The sequence below is a fragment of the Asterias rubens genome, unplaced genomic scaffold (genome assembly GCF_902459465.1).
Source record: "Asterias rubens unplaced genomic scaffold, eAstRub1.3, whole genome shotgun sequence".
Classification (NCBI taxonomy): Eukaryota; Metazoa; Echinodermata; class Asteroidea; order Forcipulatida; family Asteriidae; genus Asterias; species Asterias rubens.
This window is the reverse complement of record NW_022985784.1, coordinates 1-25,678: the sequence shown is the minus strand read 5'-3', so window position 1 is coordinate 25,678 and position 25,678 is coordinate 1. Positions and strand designations below refer to the sequence as shown.

General features: G+C 37.8%; 2 protein-coding genes across 2 annotated transcripts; one reads left to right on the top strand and one right to left on the bottom strand.

The window, feature by feature from the left end:
* Nucleotides 1–246: 246 nt before the first annotated feature.
* LOC117306686 (glyoxal reductase-like) lies at nt 247–9,342 on the top strand (the record flags this gene model as incomplete). The annotated part of the gene is given in 8 exon segments (XM_033791169.1): nt 247–430; nt 744–824; nt 1,189–1,296; nt 1,950–2,138; nt 2,799–2,890; nt 4,091–4,189; nt 5,377–5,470; nt 6,124–9,342. Coding segments are annotated over 8 exon segments (870 nt in total). The 3' UTR covers nt 6,282–9,342.
* A 5,568-nt stretch (nt 9,343–14,910) lies between these two features.
* On the bottom strand, nt 14,911–25,459 carry LOC117306685 (leucine-rich repeat flightless-interacting protein 2-like; the record flags this gene model as incomplete). The annotated part of the gene is given in 9 exon segments (XM_033791168.1): nt 14,911–15,742; nt 18,040–18,144; nt 19,331–19,410; nt 21,124–21,244; nt 22,472–22,648; nt 22,650–22,676; nt 22,678–22,686; nt 23,916–24,008; nt 25,289–25,459. Coding segments are annotated over 9 exon segments (888 nt in total), but the record flags the coding sequence as incomplete, so codon positions are not given.
* Nucleotides 25,460–25,678: the final 219 nt, after the last annotated feature.

Below are 25,678 nucleotides of genomic sequence, written 5' to 3'. Positions count from 1 at the left end.
GTATTAGGTTGATATAAATATCTTTGAACCATGTAAAGCTAATATATATCTGTGGAGATTGTGTTCTTTATATTATTATATCCTACAAACAGAACACAAACTCTTTGCCTTGCAAGTTGCATACTCACTGTTAGTTAACGTGTGTTTGTTGCCATCCTGTGATTCTTTTCTAAAGAAGATGGTACGTGCAAAGTAGCCATTTCTCTCGGTGTTAACTTAATAAGTCCGAATTTTATTCACCACCAGTCTTGCTGATAGGACGCCAGCCTGTTGTACTGCTCAGTGATATTGGATGCCTTTGACCAAGCAGAGAGAGGGTTGAGCTACACGTTGTACCACCATCCATACACAGTCTCTTGACGAAACCACCTCTCTCTAGACATGAAGTTTGTTACCCTGAACACCGGTGATAAGATGCCAATATTCGGTCGTAAGTCTTTTCAGATTCTGTTTTGAAACATTGTCTTTAGTTTCCTGGTTATGCTAAGGGAATGTATGAGAAAGTGTAGATTGGTGGATAGAATGTACGAGCCGATTGTGAGTACTATGTAGTCATTAGTCTACACTTGTCTCCACATTCATTGTTTACCACTTGCTTTTTTTCTGTGCACTTTCTAACTCTCTCTCCACTTTACACGGCTTATGTTACAATCAGATACATGTTCATGTGTTGTTCAGCCCTCGAGAAAGACTGTAGGGTTAAACGGCTTGCCAATAACTATTTTTGCCTTTTCTTCTTGCAGTTGGTACATTCCAGTTAGTAGGTGAGGAGTTGGTACACAGTACTCTGGACACTGCTCTGAAGCTGGGCTATCGAGCCATAGGTTAGATACATGTTACTCTTGGAGGATCTTATTCACACATTAGTATTCTCCACCGGTTAAGCAAGCCTAAGTATACCCTGCTGGCGAAAAAAACCCAAAGGGCATCTAAAGTGTTCGCCTTCCTGATAAGTGGGTACACACCTTCAAAGGGGACAAAAGGGTCCAAACCGGGGACCTTCAACAAAAAGGCAACAATAGTTCCAGTTCGGAAAAGGTCCACAGTTGGAAATCGTGTACAAAACCAATGGGAGCTGTTGTTGCTAAAAAGTTTAAACTTTTTGTATAAACAAAAGGGGGACAATAGGAGGTTGAAGGTTGCAGGCGAATACACACTTGTCTTATTTTTAAAAAAAAATTTCTTCAGATACAGCATCAGTGTACAGGAACGAGACAGACCTTGGCAACTCTGTGAAAGAACTTCTCCCTAAGTATGGATTAAGCAGATCTGACCTGTTTATTACAAGTAAACTTGGTAAGAAACAAATATCTCAAATGCTCACTTTTGGTAAAAAAAATGTTTTTGTTTCAGCATATCGTGGTCCAATTTCATAAAGCTGTTTTTAAAAGCCAAAAGATGTGGAATCGTGGAAGGAGTAGGGGTTAACCCCAGTGTTTGTGGCTCACATCACTCTCGATTACAAGTTTCTTCAGGCTTACAAACTACAGTGATTAACCTGACTTATGAGTCATCCTTTGTTTCATGACCAGAAATATACATAACTGTTAACATGCCTGGAATTTTATCTTGATAGGGCAAGGCAATTTTCGTTTTGCAAAAGGCAGTCCATTAAAAAAGCAGTCTAACCACTGGACCAAGGTTAAGTTGATAGGCAATATTAGCTTGGTAGGATTCGAACCCACAACGTTGTGATTGTAAGTCTTGCAGTCTAACCACTGGACCAAGTTTAAGTTGATAGGCAATATTAGCTTGGTAGGATTCGAACCCACAACGTTGTGATTGCAAGTCTTGCAGTCTAACCACTGGACCAAGGTTACCTTCGTAGGTAAGGGTAGCTGGGTAGGATTCGAACCGACAACCCTGTGATTGTAAGTCTTACAGTCTAATCACTTGACCACGGTGACCAGCGACCTTTGATTTTGAGAGTTTTGTTTTGTTTTAATCAGACCCCAGAGATCATGGTTTGGAGGAGGCGTACTCAGCGTGTAAAGCATCGCTAGATAGACTGCAGCTAGACTACCTTGATCTGTATCTAATCCACTGGCCAGCCAAAGCCAAACTAAAATCTGAAGACACTCGTCATCCAAGCTTCAGAAAAGAGTCGTGGATTGCTTTTGAAAGGCTTTACAAAGAAGGTACGAGATAAGAAGAAACAATAAATATATAGTGAACATGCGGGTACAACCACGTGTAAATCTCTTCTGAAGACGAGCATAGTATACTGTTAGAAACGTCGAGACCAAACCGGCTCTTTTCAGAGCCAACACTCAACCTATGAGATTTACTTGTGGTTGTACCCGCAAGTTCACTATTTATTTATATAATAGGTGTTAAATTTGCATAGGAGATAAAGAATATAAATTTTGGTTTTTACCCATACACCGATGTGTGTTAGCACTGTAGTACTTTCCCGAGTCCTGTTTATTTATAGTTTCTTCTTATTTCTCAACACCATGCAAGGTACAAGATGTTGAAATACACTGTTACAGCAGATTGAAGCTTTTTCTGCATGATCAACGTGTTGGATGACATAGAATTACGAAGTTATGATTTGAGTCATTGCATGGTTGGTTTGCGGTAAACACCATTAGTGTATCTCCTTGCCAGGTACAGTTACATCCAGAAGGAAGTTAAATCTAGTTCTCTGGCTGTTGCACACACGCACTTGCTTAGATCAGAAGGGAGTGCGTGTGAAACAAAATTTGGTTAGAACAACGGAAATCACCTCATTACAATAACTTCTTCTGAAAGATTTCATTTCATTAACAGCAGATGTTTGGTTTTCATTTCAAAAGGTAAAGTGAAAAACATTGGCGTTTCAAACTATACAGTAAAGCACATGGAGGAGATGGGATCGTATGCCAGCATGAGACCGTCGGTACTGCAGGTAAGCAGAGCTGAGAATGGCATCAGATGTGTCTGAGCCGTAGAGTTATATATAAGAACTAGAGGGCGCACTGGTGATGCTGCTTGCGCAAATGCGACGAGACTGCGTTGAATATGAAGTACACGTTGGAGTTTGTGTTTATTGAAGGCTACACGATGCTGTTTTGTCAACTTACAAAATGGCCGCACAAACACACGCTGGAAGATGCTGTTTTGTCAACTTAGAAAATGGCCGCATACACGCATGCCGGGCCGCGTATATAGGCCAATTTGCCTCTAGTTCTAACAACACTATGGTCTGAGCACTGTATAGATAACAGTCTCTCCACACAGGGGTAAAATGGGTACCTGTGAGGGCAGAGATGGATTATGTGAATGATTAGCTTAGAGAGCCGGAACTCACAGTACCTGCTGTATACTCCCAGGGAGCTGAGATGGGTTTAAACAGCCAATAAAGGATGATCTCAAATATATAGATAGTACAGTTTTCAAACAGGTGCAGTCCATCCAGGAAACATAAAAAATATAACGAGTCTCTTACCTTCGGTTAAAACATGGTAAAAATGGGTTTTCTCCAGAACGCTCTAAGCCAAATTCCTGCAAAACGTGGGGTCAAACAAACCCGCGCGACAAAGGAATCGTGACGTCAGTGGCGGATATTTGGTGTGGAAATGCCAAAGCTGGAGAACTGTGTTCAAAACCAATAGGGGAAATTCGGGGGTCATTATAATAGATAAGCCGTTTTTTTACTCTCGGCTGAAAAAGCCACGCGGCCGGGTGCATTTTTGACTCGAGATACAATGTATGTATTACTAAATGCAAATTTTGAGAGTAAAATGGTTATTAACCGGTATCTGCGATGTCTATTTGGCCATAAAAAGGTAATAGTTGACATATTGAGATCATCCTTTATTGGCTCTTTAAGGAATGAAACATAATGGGCCAGCGATCAAGGGACAATAAGGTCAGAAGCACTTTGGTTAGCCCTTCTGAGCTGAGCTAAATACTACTTGCAAATTGATTATTATTAGTTAGTTACTGCCGAAAGGAAGGTATACATTTGGCAATCTCCAATAAAACAAATGGCAATAAAAATGAGTTGGTTAGAGGAACATCTTCTATCGAAAGCATTTTGAGATTCATTTCACTTTATAATGTAATATGGTTGCTGAAAATCTCGCCTTCTCTGTTTCTCCGCTAGGTTGAGTTCCACCCTTTCTTAGTACAAACTGAACTTCAAGAATGGTGCAAAGCCAATGATGTACATCTACAGGCCTACACATCACTCAAGGGAGTAGAGGTATAATGTACTACTGTTATACAAATATTGACTTCGCCTCGGGAAAATAGAACGCTCCGGGGATCACCGAGGGAGTCATAGTTTTAACCATTGCACAAGTAAAAGTAGTCACTTGTGTCCTTGAGCAAGATACTTTAATATAATTGCTTCTCTTCACCCAGGGGAATAAAGGGGAACCTGCGAGGGTAGAGGTTGATATTGTGAATGAAAAAGCCTTTGGAGCGATATAAACTGTTGCCCAGGTTGTATACTCCCAAGGGAGCTGAGAAACATTAAAAAGGGATGTTATTGGCCCTATGACCAGGGCACTAATGTAAAGCGCATTGATACGGTTATTGTGAAATGCGCTATATAAGAATTTGTTTAAGCGCTTAGAGAATTAAGTGTTAGTTATTAGGCGCTATATAAATCGAAAGTTATTATTATTATTAATATTTGTTTTATAACACCCCAAACATTTCTAAAACTGTACTATTAATTTACAGACCTGAATGCTACAATCCACGCACGACACGAATACAGATTGCAAAAACCTTTACTGTGCTGCATATAGTGTCATGTAATCCGAAATGGTTACAGACTATTAATTTATCATCCTCGTACACGCAACGGACGTCTGGGTACTGCACGCCGTGTGATAGTCTTCGGACTAGCGCACGGCAAACCGATGCACTATCACACGGCCGTCGAGTAGTAAAACTAAGACATATCATGTGACGTGCTCTAAACCAATGAAAAGGGAACAGTTTTATGGCTGATGAGTATAAAAAGCGTTTGTAATCGTTTGTTATGAAATGCATAATGGTTGGAAAGATGTTTTAAAAGTAGAATACAATTATCCACACAAGTTTGCCTCAAAATTGCGTGGTTTTCATTTTACTGTGCGAACTAACACGGTCGGCCATTTATGGGAGTAAAAATTTTGACTCCCATAAATGGCCGACCGTGTTAGTCGACGAGGTAAAAGGAAAACCATGCAATTTCGAGGCATGTTTGTGTGGATCATTGTATTCTACTTTTACAACATCTTTCTACACATGCGCATTTTATAACAAACGGTTACAAACGCTTTTCAAAGACCAACTCGACCGATCCAAGGCAACGTATTCCTTTAATTTTGCTGGATTTATACTAGATTTGAACCGCAATCCAACCCTAGACAATGAGCTTTTGGTTTGATTTGACAGCTTTTGAGTGACCCAGTCATTGTTACCATCGCAGAGCGTACAGACAGGACACCAGCCCAAGTCTTGCTTCAATGGGCAGTGCAACAAAATATAGGTATGTATGAAAATTGCCACCCCAATCATCCTTAAACCTTCCTGCCCCTTATCAGCACCACTACACAATTGTTGAATGTCATGAATGTGTTAATATTAATAATAATAACAAGAATAATACTACTCTTTTATATATTGCCCTTTACACACCCGAATGGCATCACAAAGCTTTTCCAAAATTATTACCCCTGGTCACCGAGCCATTTAATTCAATCCTTAAACCATCTCAGCTCCCTGGGGAGTTTATAGCCTGTGCAAAAAATTATGCGCTCCAGAGCTAAATCAAACACAAGAACCATCTCTGCCCTCACAGGTTTCCATTTAGCCCTGGGTTGAGAGAAGCAATTAAAGTAAAAGTGTTTGCTCAGGGACATGAGTGTCACAACCGAGATTTAAACCTGCACTCAGCTGAACAGAAACACCAGAGCTCGGCCACGACAAGCCTTGTTGTGAGGGGACCCACAGTGTTTTTCACACCTGAGGGATCAGAGCAGATGGCACTTGAGGCAAAGCCGAAGGAAACATTCTACAAGTTTGTGTCGTGGTAATCATTTTAAAGGTACAATGTTGACCTTGTGTTTGTTCTACATTTTTTTTCTGTCGTATTCAATCAAGATAATGCAAAGACTTTTGGTTTTCAAAATCTTATTTCAGGCACCATTCCAATGTCCACAAATCCAGAACACATCGCTGAAAATATCGGCGTGTTCCGAGATGGCACTACTGCCTGGCTGACAGACAAAGATATCAGTGAGATATCAAGGCTTCATCGTGGTGAAAAGTTTCGCTGGGACCCCTCTCACATACTATGAGTCTCTACATATAGGCGGTAAAGAAAAATCATCAATGTTGGGATTTATCGTGTCGTTGCCGAGCAGTTAAGAGCACTGGACTTGAACTCTTGTGTTTCTGATCAGCAGAGTTACATGTATCATAGTAACTTTGTCCTTTGAATGGGATATGACAATTAGCGTAACATAACATAACAATTTAAATTTATAAGGCGCAATTCCATCAAGATCATAGCGCACTAGAAAGAAATTAACTTGGAAAAAGGCGAGTCTTACGAACTTCACGAAAAGCAGAAAGAGTTAAGATCCCCTAATGACAGTAGGGAGATAGTTCCAAATCATTGACCCAGCAACACTGAAAGCTTTTTCACCAAGAACAATGTTTGCTCTAGGAACATTCAAGTGAGTGGTGTCAAGTGTGGACCGAAGAAATAGTGGAAGATTGTAATGTGACAGTAAAGTGGTAATACAGTATAAGAAGGTGTAGTTTTGTTAAAAACAAGAAGAGCAATTTTATAAATCGATTAATTCCTTAATTTGTAGCCAATGAAGTTTCTCAAGTGACGGGGTAATAATTATGTTCTCTCAAGGGGCGTGGAACATATTAAACGAGTTGCACTACTTTGTAATCTTTGAACTCTGACCAATTCCGATGACTTGGCACCAAATAAAGTCCTGCGTCTTGGGATTGGTAGAGCATGTAAATGGACCTTGAACACAATAGCCAGGACAAGTAGGGTTTTTTTCACAGAGCAATCACCCTTCATTACAGGTTTCCTAAGGCTTAGCCTTGATCAAGGCACTCCAGCCAGCCGCGACCTGCAAAATCCCAGTCCCCATCACGGAATTCCGCCAGCGCACCCCCCACCCCATACACAACACACAGTGCATAATACGTGCAAAGCGTATGTACACATACGTACGATACACGAACGGTACATAATGTTTGAGCCACACGCAGGAGGTTGAAGACACCATCGTACTCGTGACTTCGCTATACTGTTCTCACTATACAATGTACAGCACAAACAATGTATACGTTGTTTGTGTATACACTGCATGCAGTTTTTGTATCATCTACTCCGCGCACCCGGCCGGGGCACACTACGCCAACAGCCTTGAATCAAGGCTACCTAAGGCTAAGCTTTCAGGCTACAATGTAGTTTCATTACCAGATATATATAATACACAAATTGTCACACATCATGTATTTTGTGCAAGCACGTACATGTAGTTACCCAAAACCTCAGGATAAAAACATCATTACACCAGATTTTATAATGAATTATATTACAGTTTTATTAGTTAATTCATATTATGCGATCACTTCCACAAATTAAACACTCCAGGGAGTTCAAAACATCTACAGCTTGGTAACATCACTGTAACCATAACTTGTTAAAATGTTACATGTGTTACCATAACCTAGTAATGTGAGTCACATTTGTTGAGGTAACACCTATAGCAATACAACACAATAACACCCCATGTTACTGTTACTAAAAAGTTGTTACCTCTCGTACAAAATAGGTTTATTACTGTGACTTGTTGAATTGTTACACGCTACTATAACCTTATAATGTGCGTGACACATTTGTTGTTACTGTTACATGTCTACGTGTAACTTCAAAAAGTCTTTTCCTCTCGTACAAAAAATGTTAATTTATTGTAGTCTATCCAATATTTTTCTCAACTGAGGTGAACATTTGTACAAAGCCTTAAACATTGCGTCTAAGAAATATTTGTGCATGAAAATGAGTTAATTTACCACAGCAGTAAAGCCTATCTGAATGCAACGCTTGATATTTGGCCCTTAGATTAAAACGTATGAATATTGAGTACAAAGGCTGACCTACATGTACATTTAGTAGTTTGATTAACTTTCAGGTGATTTAATACAATTTATGCCGAGGAAAATATGAAGAACATCACGCCTAATTCATCTTTGCCAAAGAGCATTTGGTTTCTAGATAGCTAAATAAATATCGGCGTGTGCGTTTTTTTTTCTTTTTAAGAATTCATGGTTTCTTCAACCCAAAATAAGCTGTTGTGTCTCTTTAGGTATCAGACAGTTTTCTTGAATATGACTTTATTTCGGAGGGGCATATTTTCGCGGAGTTTTTTTTCTCTCTACATTATGTACATGTATGAACATTAAGGTCAGCAGTTTTGGTTTCTTTTTTTAGTACATATACATGTACATACGGTATGAACTTCAAAATCACTGGTAATTAAGCTTGGAGACTAAAATAATGATTGGGTTATCCTAATCGATCATGTATAATGGCTTTAAATAATGACTTACTATTTTGTATTATTTGTTAATATTTGTTGATGCCCATGAAACATGTGAAATAATGCTAAAAAAAGAAGTCAGTTTAATAGCAGACTTTGCTTTCAACTTCTGTTGTGAATGAATGGCTTGGAATGTACATGTAGATATCATCATACAGGTCTATCTTGCCTTTAACTACAGAAACATGCCATAGTATACATTAGTAAACCATCATAAAACGAAACAGCCTTTGGCTGTAAGAATTACACAGCATTCAATGTCCTACGTGTACAAAAACAACTGAACCAGGCTATGTTGACAACTACTGCAGTGATGCATAGCTTTTAAGATAATGGCAGACTTTGATGCTTAAGTTAGAATGACATCCACATTTTTTCGATGATGATCAACCCAACTTGAGTTACTGGCCCCACTGAAATACACTGTAGTTGAGCCTGTCCCAACTATAGCCACTTCTGTGGTTGGGACAGGCCCAGCTTTGTACTTTCCAAGTTGGGATGACAACCAACGTTGGGCCATAATGCTGAAAGCGACTACTTTACCAAGGTTTACAAAAAACACAATAACTAGAACTCTTCATGAATAAATATACGCACATAACTCGCCTACACCATGTAATTCACACCTAGTATAAAAAGATCTACAAAAAACATATTTATGCAGTGTTACACAACATGCATTTCTTCCAGCCAAACAAATTATGAATTTCATTCTGGGCCCAATTTCATAGAGCTGCTTAACCAGAAAATATTGCCTGACAACTGTCTGCTAAGCAGAAATGAGCAGGCTACCAGTCACAATTTGTACACGTGACATGGTAGTTTGGCTGGTAACCTAATTGTTCTGGTAAGCATACTTTTGTTGTGCTTAGCTTCTTTTTGTGCTTAAGCAGCTCTATGAAATTAGGCCCTGTTCATGTTCTCTACAAAAACCACCAATAATTATGCATCAAGACTACCTAGGGGAACCACACGCAGCGTCAACGCAGAGATTCAACATGTGGGGGACTTGTTCCCCTTGCGAGCTAATTTTCACATCAATGATAGTATCAAAGGGACCTGACTAATTATTTCCTTCCTTGCTTCGCTGTGCCTATTTACTGAATAAGGAATGAGCGAAATGACTGCAACCAATCAGTTAAAATGTTCCACAAACTGGAATGACAGAAGCTAACCACTGCTTGGTTGAATAGCTAACCAGTAACTACACTCTCTGCATGTACTTTCTGGTGGTGATGATGACCTTCTCGATTTACGTTGGACATAATGAATAAAAAGCACAAGTTTCCAAGTCACATAGTGACCATACACTCTGCAACGTACTTCAAACTTGTCACACTGTTACATGCTTTAAAACACCAGAGAAATTAATAATGGATACATGGGGCAACCCTAACAAATACAACATAGGAAACCCTTATGGGTACCTGGGTAACCCCAACAGTCACAGCTAGGGTAACCTAATACATGTAGGTACATGTACATGGTTAACCCTCACAGGTATGTACATGTAGGTAACCCTAACAAAGACAACATAGGAAACCCTAATGGGTACCTGGGTAACCCCAACAGTCACAGCTAGGGTAACCTAATAGGTACATGTACATGGTTAACCCTCACAGGTATGCAGCTAACCCTAACAAAGACACCATGGGAAACCCTAATGGGTACCTGGGTAACCCCAACAGTCACAGCTAGGGTAACCTAATAGGTACATGTACATGGTTAACCCTCACAGGTATGTAGGTAACCCTAACAAAGACAACATAGGAAACCCTAATGGGTACCTGGGTAAACCCTAATGGGTACCTGGGTAACCCCAACAGTCACAGCTAGGGTAACCTAATAGGTATATGTACATGGTTAACCCTCACAGGTATGTAGGTAACCCTAACAAAGACAACATAGGAAACCCTAATGGGTACCCGGGTAACCCCAACAGTCACAGCTAGGGTAACCTAATAGGTACATGTTAACCCTCACAGGTATGCAGCTAACCCTTACAGGTACAACAATGGTAACCCAAATAGGTACATTGCAGGTAACCTCGACGGGTACATGTAAACCCAACAGGTATGACAAGGGTTGCAAGATGAGTACATGTACATGTACATTTGTAACCCTGATTGGTAGATACGTAACCCAAACAGGTACAATGGTAACCCACAACTGTACATGATTAACCCTACCAGGTACAATATTAACCCCTTGGGTACATGGGTAAACCCTATAATGGGTGCATGAGTAAACCCTATTATGGGTGCATGAGTAAACCTATTGATACTATAAGTAAACCCTACATGGATGTTCCATTCACGTACATGTACAGTCATGACAGTACAGTCCTTTCACAGGCACCATGCAATACTCTATATCAGTTGCTTCATAAGCAGTACATAATGTTAGGGTTGGAAGGAAATTTTTCACAAGGCTGGAATAACAATCTTGTCTGGGAAAAACCAAACTAAAGTTTGACCAAAGCACAACCCACTGTTAAGTTTCTTACATATAGCACCAGAAACAAATTATACTTTAACTAAAGTACCTTGTAAACCCTGGTTGAAAGTAAAAAGGGTGAAAACATTGTGTAAGAATTGTTGACGCAAGCATTGTTCTGTGTTTTACAGTAAATGAGTTGAAGAGAGAAAAAAAACCTTAATTCCAGAAGCAGATTTGCAGAATAAATTGAGACAATATTTTGTACTATAAATCAGAAACAGACTTTAGTAAAATATTGTCCTTGGATTTCTCTTGATTTACATAAATTGTACATTTCTTAATGCACGCCTTTTTTGTAAATAAATAAAATCTGAATTCCTAACTTTCTGCGCCGAATTTGTTTTTTTACTGAGGAAAGTTACATTTTTCATAAATATAAAGGTTGCAATTTCATGAAGCAGATAAAAGTACTTTGCATTTTATTCTTCTGCTGAGCAATGATTAACAGGGAACCAGTCACAAGACACACTACATGTACATGGTATTTAGGCTGGTAACCAGTTTCTGCAAAGCGGAATTTCTCTTAGCGAACAGTTATTCTTTCTTAAAGGGACATTACAGAATTTGTAAGATTATTTCTTCTTCTAAGATCACAGATTTACAATGTACATAAAACTTATACGAACTTAACATGACTAATGACGATGCAAGTAGAAAACATCCCTTGAAATATTCACGTCTGAAATGTCATATTTGATGAGAAATAAATTATAAAACCAATTTCCCGTTTGGAGTTTATATTTATCACTCAGAGAGGGGGTATTTTGAACTTTGTTAAATCGATATCATGAAAAATATGTATTCGGTTTTACACTATTTTCTCAAGACCAAGATGGCTGATCGATCTCAAACTTCTACAGGTTTGTTGATTTATGTATATGGTGGATTACATAAAGTGCTTACACTGCCAGCAACTGTTTTGTTAGCAAAAACCAATCCTGTAATGTCCCTCTAACAGCTTCATGAAATTGGGACCAGACCATAAATGTTTGGACCTGAACAACAAAGTGGCCACAGCACCATCAGATAAGATGCTGTTAACAAAGTACTAGATTTTCACTTAAAAGACAGTGGACACTATTGGTAATTGCCAAAGACTAGTCTTCACAGTGTACCTCAACATGCATGAAATAACGAACCTGTGAAAATTTGAGCTCAATTGGTTGTCGAAGTTGCGAGATAATAATGAAAGAAAAAAACACCCTTGTCACACGAAGTGTGCTCTCTGATGCTCGATTTCGAGACCTCAAATTCTAAACTTGAGGTCTCAAAATCAAATTTGATGAAAATTACTTCTTTCTCAAAAACTATGTCACTTCAGAGGGAGCTGATTCTCACAATGTCTTATACTATCAACCCTAACCCATTACTCCCAATCATTATGTTGATAATTATATTGAGTAATTACCAATAGTGTCAGCTGCCTTTAAGCACTACTTTGTACTACATGTAAACTTCTCCGTTAAATGAAGGAAAACAAAAAATAAATGTATATCCAATTATAACAATTGCCGGTAATAAAGGTAATTTTGTGCATTGAACATTTCAAATAAACACTAATTTGATATGATACACTTTGCAATTGTTCACTTGTTTCCTTTTCTAGTATTGTTCTCTAAACCATTAATCTATAGTTTCACAAATTTACTTTGATGACAAATAACCAAGGTATAAAAACCAATTCTGGGAAGCACTTTGAATAGGTAATACATGATGATGCAACCCATAATAGTCAATGGCTAGAGTGAAAAACAAAATGCTGACAGTTTCCGTTAAAGGCAATGGACACTGTTGGTAATACATACAAACTTACTACAATGGAGAGCTGGTGATAGTATTATAACATGGTGAGAAAGGGCTCCCTCTGAAGTAACATAGTTTTGAGAAAGAGGTTGTTTCTCACTCAAATATTCAAAGATTTCAGGCCTGAAGCCTTCTTTAAGCATCTGAAAACACACAAATGTGTGCATCAAGGGTGGTTTTTTCATTTCTCTCTTGCAAATTCGATGACCAATTGAGCCAAAATGTCCACAGATTTGTTATTTCATGCATATTTTGGGATACACCAAGTGAGATTACTGGCCTTTGACAATTACCAAACGTGTCCAGTGCTTTTAAGAATTAAAAAAAAATGAAATATAAATCAAAAAACATGCCTCGTCTTTTGTTGGGTCTTGCATCGAAATATCCAACCATAATGATGCACAAACATTTACAAAGAAAACCAAAACTTGAAAGGTTTAAGAAACAGTGCCACTTTTATCTTAGCATTTGTGATTTTTCCTTAATGATAACCAAAACTAAAAAGTTGGCAAATTCAGGACTTATTATAGACAATGTGGCGAGGTGGAAAACAAAGCAATGTGATGGTAAGTATAGACTCTTGCTACCTACTTTATGCGTATTATGAAGTTAAACAGAAATGCTTATTGGTTAGGCTATAATCCTATTTCGTATTAATAACTCTCTTTAGAAAGACTTCCAGATTTAATTATACGGAAGCATTTTGGTATTTGGCAAACATTTACTAAAAAGACAACTTTTCTTTCTTTTACAAAACCGTGATAGAAACATTACAATGTATTTGAAATGGTGTTATAACATTTTGCCTGAATGCTTGCTTAACGGATTTTGACACATTTTGAAGATCAAGTTTTTGGACATGTCATGAAGTTTCAGCTTCATCAATTGTCAAGTTTTTTAGTAAAAAAAAAAGTGAAAACCACGGAGCAATGTTATCATGAAAGTCGCAATTGTCCGCTGTACATGCTTCAATAATTTTCGTCTTACCGAGATGCAAATTATTTTTGCGACATTGTTTTCCACTCAAAACTACAGCACCTCAGCAAGTAATATTTCAAGGAAAGCTTTTAACCATCATTATCTTTAAATCGTGTAAGTTTAATGTAAATCTATGGAAGTTTGTGTCGTTTGCAAGAGGCAACTTTGATTAATTATGTTAAACATGTTAAAAACAACTGAACTAAATGCCTGCTTGGCTCAAATTAAAACCTGTGTGTTTGCAATGGGAGACTTTTTGACAGCCCCTTTTCACAGTTTTCGTCAGAAGTGCACACGCTCAGACCTAGGCGCGCATTTTACCGAGCATATGCGCGCCCGCTTAAAGTCGCAAAAAGGGATCGTTATGTCTGCTGCAACCAGGCAATGGCCGCTCAAAGTGAACGCTGGCAACACCTTTTACAAAGAGAGCTGTGTTTACCAAGGTACTACAAAAACGGGCTGGGTTTTTTTCTAGGTAAAGTAACAGCAAAATTAAAGAGTGGGGAGGATTGGGGGGGGGGGGTAGCAGGGATGTTTCATTTTACATGTGCTTTACACAAACCATGTACAGAGAAGTTACGTTCTGTCCAACTACAATTAAGGATTAGAATTTTAAAAGAGGTTTTAACTTATACATGTACTGTTTGCTGTTCATAGAAGCTAATATTTAAGAACATCAAAGTTTAAGTTGCATCTGTTCCTCAAGCTTGGAAATTGTATATTAATTACCGGCAATTCTATGTACTTGGAAGCTCTTTCCATTAAGCTCCGGCCCCTTGTGAATTGACCAATCACAACGCTGCACGCAATGAAGGTCCAATAAATAAGGTACGACAGGCGTGCGCGGATGCTTGGCGCGCGCAGCAGATTGTGCAGAAAGGCATTGGAGAGGCTCACGTGTTCTTGCTCACACGTGCGTCGTGGGCGGAGCCTAATGGATCGGTCTATTGTGGTAGCACTCAAGGCAAGTCCTAGGACTAGTCCCAAGTTAGGACTATCTTTGTGAAATCGACCCCTAAGGTAGGTTTCACATAGAGTTAAGACTAGTCTTATCTCTCTCAAGTTACTCGTCCTAACTTAGGACTAGCTTTATGTTCTTAATAACTCCTAAAGAGTCCTAGGATTATCTTTGTGAAATCGACCCCCGTACTTAAAGGATTACCCTAAACCTTATTTTCCTGTTGCATGTATCTTTCTGGGCTCTGATGAATTCAGGAACCATTTCCGTACAGCTGACATCAGTCAATATGCCTTTAACAGCTTTAACAAAGACTCTTTGTTTTGCTGTGCAACACTGATCCCCCAAGGGTCCAGTCGTCAGAATACCAGGATTTAAACTTGTTACCAAACTGTGTGCTCTTATCTCAGCTGATGCTTCTCTGGCGTTTTGCTACGTTGATCCCACAAGCCTCTAAGACCAGTCATCCTATTACCAGGGTTAAACTTGTTACCGAACTGTGTGCTCTAAACTTTTCTGATGCTTCTCTGGCGTTTGCAGCATTGATCCCACAAGCGTCTAACACCAATCATCCTATTACCAGGGTTATACTTGTTACCGAACGGTGTCCTCTAGTTTTAGCTGATGCTTCTCTGGCATTTTGCAAAATCGATCCCACAAGCCTCTAAGACCAGCTGTCACATTACCAGGGTTGAACTCAAAACCAAACTCATGTGATCTAATCGTTGCCGACAATTCTCTGGCTGTTTGCGCAGCGTCGATAGCTAGCGGTAGTCACTTGATGCAAGTTGGACTGTTTTATAAAATATTGAATGAAAAATGACCAAGCGAGGGGGTACTTCCATCACTTGATCAGACTCAGCTTGCCGCTTTTGAGTTTCTCAAGTCGCTTGTTCAGGTGGCTATTCTCTGTTTCAATTTCTTCGTATCTATCTCTTAAAGTACGGATCTGGAAAAAAAAAAGAGCAAAAAATGTATGAATTATTTTGTTTACATGAATCTAAACAGTACTGTAAAATATAAATCAAAGTGTTCTAGACATAAACAGTGTAAGCTATGCCTGATTAACATGGATACAAATTTGGTTCAGAAAAGTACCTTTATCTATTTTCTAGGATATCTAGACTTTATAACTATTATAATAATCAAATACTTAAAGGCACTGTAAACGTTTGGTAATTGTCAAAGACCAGTGTTTTCACTTGGTGATCCCATCATAACCATAAAATAACAAGCCTGTGAAAATTTGGGCACAATTGGTCATTGAAGTTGCGAGAAAATTATGAAAGAAAAAACACCCTTGTTCAGTTGTTGGACGAATTTATCTGCTTTCAGAAAGGAATAAAAGACTTCTAGCTAGCAGTCTTTTATTATTTCAGTGAGAGATTACCTCTTTCTCAAAAACTATGTTACTTCAGAGGGAGTCGTTTCCCAAAATGTTTTATACTATCAACAGCTTTCCAATGCTCGTTAACAAGTATGTTTTTAAGTTTTAATATTTGTTGATATTTGTAAATACCAAACGTGTACCTTCCCTTTCAAGCCTACAAATCCAAGATAGAAAAAACCTCATGACGCTTACAGAGCCAAAAAAATCAAAACAACTAAAGCAACATAACAATATGTGTACATTAATAGCAACCAAGATGCACTCAGTGACATAACAGAATTTGCATTGTCAGTCATAATTATTATTACAATAAACACACACACACTGCAAGATAATGTCACCATGAGCCACATATTTCAAAAAGCATGATTGTAAACTACATCTGTGTTTCATCATATACTTGAAGGTTTGGTTTGGCTTCTGGGTCACAGTCCATGAGTTTTCAATTCAATCAACATTGATGTCATATTGGTGAAAAACAGAGAATAATAAACAAGTTAAAGGCATTGGACACTATTGGTAATTGCTCAAAATAATTGTTAGCATAAAAACTTACTTGTAAGCGATCAATGGAGAGCTGTTGATAGTATAAAACATTTTGAGAAACGGCTCCCTCTGAAGTACTGCGTTTCCGAGAAGTTATTTCTTACTAAAATATTTGAATTTGATTTTGAGACCTCAGAATTTGATTTTGAGGTCTCGAATTCAAGCATCTGAAAGAACACAACTTCGTGTGACAAGGGTGTTTTTTCTTACATTATTGTCTCGCAACTTCGACGACCAATTGAGTTAAAATGTTCACAGGTTTGTTATTGTGTGCATATATTGAAATACACCAAGTGAGAAGACTGGTCTTTGACAATAACCAAAGGTGTCCAGTGTCTTTAGGTGCAATTATAAAAGAAAAATAGTTGTGAAAAGAAAGAGAAAATAATTTTATGTAATGGATATGTAGCAAACCAGTGTGGGAGCATTTAAAGAAGCCAGAAAGGCTTCTCTTGAAATGCCTGACAAACACAAAACTTAAGAAATTACAGCCAAAATAAAAGCGACAAACAAACAAAATATTAACAAATAAAAGAACAGATGGTATAAAGACGTTTCCGTCCGAGTAGAGTCTTTCCCTAAGGCTAGACAAAACTAAATAAAACTAAAATGAAGGCGGTATAAAAACAAGAATGAGCAAGGAGTTTTGGGCTGAGCGGTTAAGAGCAACCGAATTCAAACTCTGTAGTTCTGATCAGCAGAGTGTGGGTTCGAATCAAAGTCATGACACTTGTGTCCTTAAGCAAGACACTTAGCCATTGCTTTGTCCTTACGATGGGACGTTAAGCCATTGGTCCCATGTGTTGTGTAAAGCAGGTAAAAGAACCCAGTGCACTTATCGAGAAGAGAAAGGGGTTCGCCCTGGTGTTCCTGGCTGTGGCTGCTTGTAAACCCTGATACGTTTTTTAAAATTTTTTTTATTCAAGTCGCCTGACACACAAGGCCAGAAGGCCACTTCAAGGCCACTACAATTATTTTTTCCAGAGGCCATTGCCACCTACTCCTAGGGCTGAAACAGGGTTACCCCTTTCACAGTCCATACAAATGTAGGCTTGGGTATCTTCAATTCGAAGCCTGGCCGGTAGAGCAGAAAGCACTACCTCCCCAACGTTGCTAAATAATTGGGTCTCAGAAATCATCACTTCAATAAACTATCTTTCTGAAAGTTTGTTAATACTCAGCGCCTGGAGTACCTTGTTAAAATATACATGAGCTATATAAGAATTTGATATTATTATTATTATTATTATTTGGTTTCTTGTTCAGAAATTAAACATTCTAATGATAAAAAGGCCCTGCGCCGCTCGTACCTCTCTTTGGAGTTTACGTCGTTCCTGTTTGAGCTCCTCTTCGACCTTCTCTGCTGTTTCAGACGACGTTTTGCATCGTTTGAGTTGACTTTCTAACCTCATTACCTACGAGATAACAAGTAATAAATATTTATTTTAATTAGTTTATAATACTGCGTAAATCCCTATATATTTTTGTTTAAAGGCAGTGGACACTATTGGTAATTACTCAAAATAATTATTAACATAAAACCCTTCTTGGTGGCGAGTTATGTAAAGAGGTTGATGGTATAAAACATTGTGAGCAACGGCTCCCTCTGAAGTGCCATAGTTTTCGAGAAACCTAAGATTTGAGACCTAAGATTTAGAACTTGAGGTCTCAAAATGAACCATCTAAACGCACACAACTTTGTGTGACAAGGGTGTTTTTTTCTTTCATTTTTATCTCGCAAGTTTGATGACTGATTGAGCTCAAATTTATAAAGGTTTGTTATATTTTGCATAATGTTCAGATAAACCAACCGTGAAGGCTAGTCTTTGACAATTACCAATAGTGTCCAGAGTCTTTAAATGCGCTGAACAACAAAATATTAATAACAAAAACCAAGATAATAAACTTGAAAAGATGAGTTTTGAACAGAGACTTGAAGTTACCCACACTTGTCGCTCTCTTAAAGGCAGTGGACACTATTGGTAATTACTTAAAAATAATTATGAGCATAAAACCCTCTTTGGTAACGAGTAGTAGGGAGCTGTTGATAGTATAAAACACTGTGAGAAACGGCTCCCTCTGAAGTAACGTAGTTTTCGAGAATGAAGTAGTTTTCCATGAATTTGATTAAGTATAGTGTCCAGTGTCTTTAAGAGAAGCCACTTTTATTATTAAAGGCAGTTGACACTATTGGTAATTGTTAAAGACTAGTCTTCACAATTGGTGTATCTCAACATATGCATAAAATAACTAACCTGTGAAAATTTGAGCTCAATCAGTCACCAAAGTTGCAAGATATTAATGAAAGAAGAAAACACCCTTGTCACACAAAGTTGTGTGCGTTTAGATGGTTGATTTCGAGACCTCAAGTTCTAAATCTGTGGTCTCGAAATCAAATTCGTGGCAAATTATGGCACTTCAGAGGGAGCCGTTTCTCACAATGTTTTATACCATCAACCTCTTCCTATTACTTGTTACCAAGTAAGGTTTTATGCTAATCAATATTTTGAGTAATTACCAATAGTGTCCACTACCTTTAAAGAAAAACATTCTACATTAAGTACTGTGTGTCCCTCCATTTTGATTTGTACATGTACTCACATGCCCTTCTAGTGTTTGCAATTCTTGTTCAGCTTTCTGGTACTTGAATCTGTATTCGTTGACTTGCCGACTGGCTTCTCCTGCAGAGACCACAAAAATAGTATCATTACCAACATTAATGTATACAGGGTAGCCCCATCAGTGTCAAAACACTGTTCTCCCTGGGGCCCTGTAGAAAAAGCTATACAAAGAACAAGGAGATACATTAAAAGACAATGTACATGTACAAAATAGGCCTACAAAAATCAACGAAATAAATTATTGTGTTCGCCTACACTAATCACAAATTTTGCTTTTCTTATTATTGTATTTTTATATGTAACCTGAACACAATTCAGCTGTTTGGCTGCAATATGTGATTTTTAATAAACCAATAATAATGATAATACTAATGGTAGTTATTTATCAGTATAATGCATTCATCTACATAGTAAGCTTGGGCGATATCACGATATTATCGAATATTGCGATATTAATTTGGAAACGATTTTGATATCGGATGGATTTGGTTTTAATCGAAATATCGATATATCGCGATATATCGCAATAATCCCGATATATCGATATATCGATTAAATATCGCGATGTATTTGCAAGCTGAGACATCTTGCACCCAATAGGTTTGGAGTAAAACCAGAAGAATAGGTCATTAGAACACCTCTCTTATGCTATGACTGTCTCTTCTACAACTTTCACTTCAGTTTTAAGACTGATGATGTCAAATTTAATTAATCGCAATTATATCGAATATCGCGATATATTGTCGGCGATATATCGTGAATAAAATAAATCGATATCGCCCAAGCTTACTACATGTACATAGACATTAATAATGTGTACATGTACAATTAGACTGAAACATATCACAAAATAGGACCACAAATAATTCAAGCAGATGATACTTCGAACAAAAAAATAAATACCAAAATATTAATTCTTGTCTCTCATGTCAAAAAATTACAACCACAATGAAATCAATAGAAAGAAAAATGCACACAGTGATAGTATTCAACACAATCAAATCAATAGACAGAAATAATTACACAAAGGAAAATATTTACATCCACAATTAAGGTAATCAGTTCAATTCAGATCAATTCAAATAAATTCAATTCAATTCAAATCAACTCAGTTCAATATAATATAATCATCACATTAAACATTAAAAACATGAAAATTGTTTGACAGTGTGTATGTACCTTACGATACAAAAACACAAAAGATAAATGTATAAAATACAAAGACAGAGATATTTCAACCATCCAAAAGATAATAGGGAGATAAACACAACATTAAAAATGACCAAAGCCTGAAAGTCATGAATGTAAAGGAACAATAAAAGGTACAAAGGAGGCCTACAATAATTGTCAGGCATGCCAGCAAACCAGGAACAGAAAGGAAACAAAAAAACAGGGGGTTTATCTTTTGAATTCAGAGTTTAATTCACAACCACAATAGGAGACTTTCCAACGCTAGGTGGCAGCAGACATACCGGGTAAATGGGAGACTTTCTGGGACGATAGAGGGCAGCAGACTTACCGGGTAAATCCATTGTTCTCAGAATTATGCGCATGTTCAGAACTACGTAAACAATGGAAATTTACCCGGTATGTCTGCTGCCACCTAGCGTTGGAAAGTCTCCTATTTCCATTGTTTACGTAATTCTGAACATGCGCATAATTCTGAGAACAATGGATTTACCCGGTAAGTCTGCTGCCCTCTATCGTCCCAGAAAGTCTCCCATTAAACCAATACAAATAAATCTTTACAGAATGAGAGATTTGAAGACTTACTTTGGATGTCTAGCATCTCTATATCAGGGCCATTGAAGGAGGTGCTCTGATGCGGTCGTCGCTTCTCAGCTGTGGCTACTTTCTCTTTCTCTTCTTCTAAATCAATTTCTAATCTTCTTATCTATAATAATAAATAATAATAATAAAGACTTGTAATGCGCACATATCCACACTGCTGGGTGTTCAAGGTGCAGTAAAACCCAAAAGAAAACAAAAGAAAAACAGACACAACAAATTTAGTCCTTAAAAACCTGTGACATACATGTACATGACATAAAATAAGTTTTTTAAAGGGAAGGTACATGTTTGGTAATTACTCAAAACAAATATTAACTTAAAAACTGACTTGGTAACGAGCACTGGGGAGCTGTTGATAGTATATAAGATTGTGAGAAACGACTCCATCTGAAGTAATGTGTTTTTGTAGAAAGAGGTAATTTCTCACTAAAATAATAAAAGACCTCTACTAGCTCGAAGCCTTTTATTCCTACCTGAAAACACACAAATTCGTCCAACAAGGGTGTTTTTTCATTCATCATTTTCTCGCAACCTTGATGACCGATTGAGCCCAAATTTTCACAGGCTTACACCAAGTGAGAAGACTAGTCTTTGACAATTCCCAAACGCGTACCTTCCCTTTAAAGGGTTTTGATACCTTTTGCAGACCAAGCTTTTGGCCATGTCAAGACTTCCTACCCATTCTGAATAAAGATGTACATGGTCATGTATGTAATAAAAATTTCCTGTACAAGTTTCAGCTTCATTGGTTTTTGAGGGAAAAAGAAGTGAAATTTACAAAAATGTTCTCAGGAGAGTTGCGTAAATGCGGTGTTGTCTCACTGAGATTAATATTCTGAAGGGAACCTTTCCACCGTTATTATCTTTGGACTGTGAAAGTTTCATGTAAATTGGTGGAAGTTTGTGTTTTGTGGCGTACATAAAAGTACCTAAATCCTTTAAAGGATTTGGGTATTTTTTGTAACACAAAACACAATGTCCACAGATTTGCATTAAACTTACACCGTTTGAAATTAATGATAGTAGAAAACATACCTTTAATAAAATAATAGTTGATGAGGTGCTATAGTTTTTGAGAAATGAGTAAACAATTTCATGAAAATACGTTTTTACATGCTAAAATAATTTTTGTCTCATGATCACCGAGACGAAAATTATTTTCATGACATTGTTTTACTCATTTCCCCAAAACTACAGCACCTCAGCAAGTAATATTTTCAGGGAAGCTTTCTACTATCATTATGTTCAAACCGTGTAAGTTTAATGTAAATCTGTGGACATTGTGTTTTTTTTCCTACAAAAAGTACATAGACCCTTTCAATGAACTTACTCTTTCTAGGAGTTCCTTTCTTTCCTCTACGAATTTCTTTAGCCGAACATCAAGAGGTCCATCCCCAACAACCTCTAGGAGTTCTGCTGCCTCTGGTGATACGACGACTATCGTCCCGACTTTGGGAAGTTTGGGTCTGTGTGACGTGTCACTCTCGGTGATGTCATCGTCTGAGAGACCGTTCCTCGTTGCCAACCAGGAGAAGGACCGTTTTCCTGAAAATTAATAACGATAACAATAACGATAACGATAACGATAACAATAATAATAATAATAATAATAATAATAATAATAATAATAATAATAATAATAACAATAATAATAATAATAATAATAATAATAATAATAATAATAATAATAATAATAATAATAATAACAATAATAATAATAATAATAATAATAATAATAATAATAATAATAATAATAATAATAATAATAATAATAATAATAATAATAATAATAATAATAACTGTAAGCGCATTTAACAGTAAGGTCTCAAATGGGCTTTTCATTAGTGACCTGGTTATTTGGCCACTAACATTCCTTTTAACCTTTCTCAGCTCCCTGGGGAGTATACAGCCCTGAGCTCCCGCTGTACTCTGAAGGCTTTTTCATACATTATATCAACCCCTACCCTCGCTGGTTCCCATTTATACCCCTGGGTGAAGAGAAGCAATAATAGTAAAGCATCTTACTCATGAACACAACTGGGATTCTAACCCACACTCTAATGACTAAACCACCAAAACTTGAATTTGTTAACCACCAAAACTCAAATTCGATGCTCTAAATCAATCGCCCATGGGTCCTAAAATTAGATTGAAACATCAAGCAAACTGTTTCGGTCAGCAAGTTCTCAAAACAGCAAAGGGGAAACCCTAGAACTGCACTGATTAGTTTCCAAACTCGATAAACACTTCCAAGAACCTTGGAGATATTTTACATGTATTTCATTTTCATATGTGTCCTATTGTCAAACCTGATTGATCCCGGAAAGTGTGTTGACATCTGTCAAGTACAGGATAGTTCATAGTTCAGATTGAATGCGGATGAAAAGGTTTCGTGGTTAAATAATTAAATATAATTAAATTGAGTGGAATTGTGTAAAAATGTGTACAATTTACGCATAATGCAATCAAAACACCGCTTATCTGCAACTAGTGCACCCCCGCGTATGCACAGCTACACGAAACGGAGCATGAGATCGACAAGAACTGAAACTTTAGGATTAATTGTTAATGAATATTGGATTATTTTTACGGGAAAATAAAAATGGGACTAAAGAGTGGTGGCTCGGGCTTTAGCCTTTATGGCACGACCACGACCCTGTCGGTTTTTAAACGATTGTTCCAGACCTCGTACCACTCTTTCATTCCCATCATCAAATTTTCCGCTTAATCGTTTAGGAAAATAAAAGCAAATGCCTGATGCTATTATTACTTACAGCTATAAGTGTGTCTCGTTGTGATACCATTTCTTTCAAGGTTGCTACTTCTTTATTTAGTAAGAGGTTCTCTCTCTTTTTGCTTTCAAGTTCCTGCATGAAAAATAGGAAAAGATAAACAATGTAGGTAAAGGCAGTGCACACTATTGGTGATTACTCAAAATAATTGTTAGCATAAAAACTTACTTGGTAACAAGCAATGGAGAGAAGTTGTATAATCATTGTGAAAAATAGCTCCCTCTCAAGTAACGTAACTTTCGAGAAAGAAGTAATTTTCCATGAATTTGATTTCGAGACCTCTAAATTAGATTTTGAATTCAAGCATCTGAAAGCACAAAACTTGTTGTGACAATGGTGTTTTTTTCCACTGTTATCTCCATTATTATCTCACAACTTTGAATTCAAATTTTCAAAGGTTTGTTATTTTGTGCATTTGCTGAGATACATGTACACCAAGTGAGAAGACTGGTCTGTGATAATAGCCAAAGGTGTCCAGTGTCTTTGAAATATTAAACAGCCAGAACCCTCTACATTGTATGTTCCCAGTGGGTAACACAATGCATTCTATTCACCTACCCCATGCTTGTCCCTTGCTTCCCCCATACCACAATAATTATTCCTCCTCTCATTTATCCTGAAGGTACCTTACAAAAACACACAGCTCCTTATGCCCAGTGAACCCCAACGCCTTCTATTTACCTACCCTGTGTTTATCCCTTACTTCCCGCTGTACCTCCATCATACTTTTCTTCCTACTCTCTTTCATCCTTTAGGAACCCTACCCCTAAGTAGCTCTTGCGCCCAGCGGGTACCACAAACGCCTTCCATTCACCTACCCTGTGTTTGTCTCATTGCTTCCCGGTGTACCTCCATCATACTTTTCTTCCTACTCTCTTTCATCCTTTAGGAACCCTACCCCTAAGTAGCTCTTACGCCCAGTGGGTACCACAAACGCCTTCCATTCACCTACCCTGTGTTTGTCTCATTGCTTCCCGGTGTACCGCCATCATACTTTTCTTCCTACTCTCTTTCATCCTTTAGGAACCCTACCCCTAAGTAGCTCTTACGCCCAGTGGGTACCCACAAACGCCTTCCATTCACCTACCCTGTGTTTGTCTCATTGCTTCCCGGTGTACCGCCATCATACTTTTCTTCCTACTCTCTTTCATCCTTTAGGAACCCTACCCCTAAGTAGCTCTTACGCCCAGTGGGTACCACAAACGCCTTCCATTCACCTACCCTGTGTTTGTCTCATTGCTTCCCGGTGTACCGCCATCATACTTTTCTTCCTACTCTCTTTCATCCTTTAGGAACCCTACCCCTAAGTAGCTCTTACGCCCAGTGGGTACCACAAACGCCTTCCATTCACCTACCCTGTGTTTGTCTCTTGCTTCCCGCTGTACCTCCATCATAATTTCTTCCATATCTTCTTGTAGATCCTTCAGCATGTCCACCTGGAATATTAAGGTGGCTTTCTCGTTGTCAAGCTGTGCATTGTTCATCATAGCCTTCTTGTATTTTTCTTCAAGCTCCGCTAGCGCCTCCTAAGAAAATGATGATATGATGCACATATTCAAGAAATTAGTAATGGCTCATGAATATTCGTACACTTCATGAATAATGCAAATTACGTTTACGTTAACCATTCATACTGCAATGCAATTAAGCGTCATCCTCCATAAAATTTGTTGTATGTTTTTGATTTGAGTACAGCCTGTTAACTTTGCATAAACAAAATCGTTAAATGCCGTAAAATGCAAAAC